Raw genomic sequence first — 1927 nt, 5'->3', positions numbered from 1 at the left:
CATGTGGTTGTGCCCGTTTACTTGTACATCTGAAGTGTGGTTTACCTGCCGAGCATTGGCGCTGCCAAAGGAAGAGTGGTGCAGTGAGATCCTCACACAGACCCTGTATGGACACGCTGCTTCCATACCCTTCCCTACCTCCATAGTGATGGCTTCAAGCTGCTGGGAGCTGAATCCAACAATCCCAGCACGCACAAGGCATCACACGCAACTTTCTTTGATCCTGCTGAACATAACATCACTCATTACACAGCTGCAGAGGTCTCTGGTCAGAAGCAGCACTGTGAGAGGAATGTTGATAGCAAAAGGTTTTTAAAAAACAACAACAACAAAAACCTGAAAAAAGCAATAGATACTGACTGACAAGAATAGATACAAGCCTGATACCAAGGTGAGAGACTCTGTGCTGCGGTCTTCAGCTGAAAGTGATATTTAGAGCCTCACCTTGCCTATGGTTTGAGACACACTGAGCTCAAACAGACTCAAAAGGTGGAAAACAAAAAGGTTTACTGTAGTGTGAAGAATTTTACATTAAGATTGAGAATCAATACACAAGCTGTGGCAAGGACGAAATACAACAGGACTGCAAAAACATAGAATAGAAAATACTTCGGGCAATACTAAAATTCCCATGAAATTAACAATATAAACCGACGTTTTAGATAAAATGGTGCTTTCAGAAATGCTTAGCCACCAAAACTGAAGAGTCCTAGGATTTTTACTACCACTTATAATGACCAGACACTACTACTGCCTAACAGCGGCCGGCAAACATGCCGGTGCCCTTTCTAGTTTTATCAAACAATTCTCTAGGGCATCCTAAACCTCAGTCCCTCTTACAGTTATAAAATCCCACACAGTACAACCTACGGAGAAATTGAAGAACACATTGTCAATCTACACTGGCAGTTCCTTTTCTTCATGCATATTTTAAGGGCGATCCCCTTAATCGTAACTGTCCTGAATACATCTATCATTCCCATTTTGGAGCAATAACACTTTAAAGTGCTGAAAATAATACTTCACTTCTCAGGGGAGGGGAAGGGCAAGGACCAATCAACTCTTCTTGGTCAGTGGAATCACCCTTAAGAGTGCCAGCCAGACTCAGGAAGGGAGCAAAAATGGGCCCATGGCTGCTGAGTGATACCGTCCTGCTCCTGTCTCTCTTGGGCCAGTTCTTAGAGGTGTGACTCATCTTCATCCTTTCTGTGAGCACCAAAGGAAGAGTGAAGGCTTTTAGACCCCCACGTGCAGCTTTCCTGTATACAAAATATTTCTACAGTTTCAGCATAATACAGACAAATACGGATGTTTAAAGAATACGCCACTTATACTCAAGAGATCCAGTGTATCTAAAGAGCGTCTCGATCTACAAAACCAAAGCCAAACTGCTCTCTGCAAACGTCTGGCTTGAATTTCAGACTCCCCCCCACCATGAATTTGCACGGGAACGTTACTGGTTATTGCTTCAGCCAGGCTGCTACAAAACGAGTTACAAAGTCTGTGACATGGGAGCACAGCTTACCAGCTGATGACTCGTCTGGCCTACAAAGGATTTACTCAATAAAAACTTCAGCCCTCGACATCAATTAGACTTCTTAGTGCAGTTTTAAATTCTTAGAGTAAACGCTTAAGATTTGGCATATATTATTGGCACAATGTTCTTCAAACACTTAGAAGTTCATATATAAATATTTATATTCCCATTAATCAGGACGGGTACAAGGAGGACTCAGCCAATCTGGGCAGCCTTTCTGCCTGCGCATATTCCCTCTTTGATTTTCATGCATTGAATGGAGAGCTGCTTCATCCGGTTATCCAGAGCCAGCCCCTCAGCAGAGCCGCTCCTGTTGCTGCTCCTATTCTTGCTCACTCTGTCGCTTGCTTTGTTCTCAGCCCCTTCCGCCCTGTCCCCTGCAAAGAAAAG

General features: G+C 43.7%; 1 protein-coding gene across 1 annotated transcript in view; it reads right to left on the bottom strand.

The window, feature by feature from the left end:
* Positions 1–488: 488 nt before the first annotated feature.
* The window catches only part of SH3BP5 (SH3 domain binding protein 5), a 35653-nt gene continuing 34214 nt past the window's right edge, over positions 489–1927 (bottom strand). Inside the window, exon 9 of the mRNA XM_015854066.1 lies at positions 489–1914. Within this exon, the coding sequence (XP_015709552.1) occupies positions 1733–1914 (182 nt within the window). The 3' untranslated portion in view covers positions 489–1732. The remainder of the gene's footprint in view (positions 1915–1927) is intronic.

The sequence above is a fragment of the Coturnix japonica genome, chromosome 2, assembly GCF_001577835.2.
Source record: "Coturnix japonica isolate 7356 chromosome 2, Coturnix japonica 2.1, whole genome shotgun sequence".
NCBI lineage: Eukaryota > Metazoa > Chordata > Aves > Galliformes > Phasianidae > Coturnix > Coturnix japonica.
The sequence above is the reverse complement of the archived record's forward strand: the minus strand, read 5'-3'. Positions and strand labels throughout refer to the sequence as shown.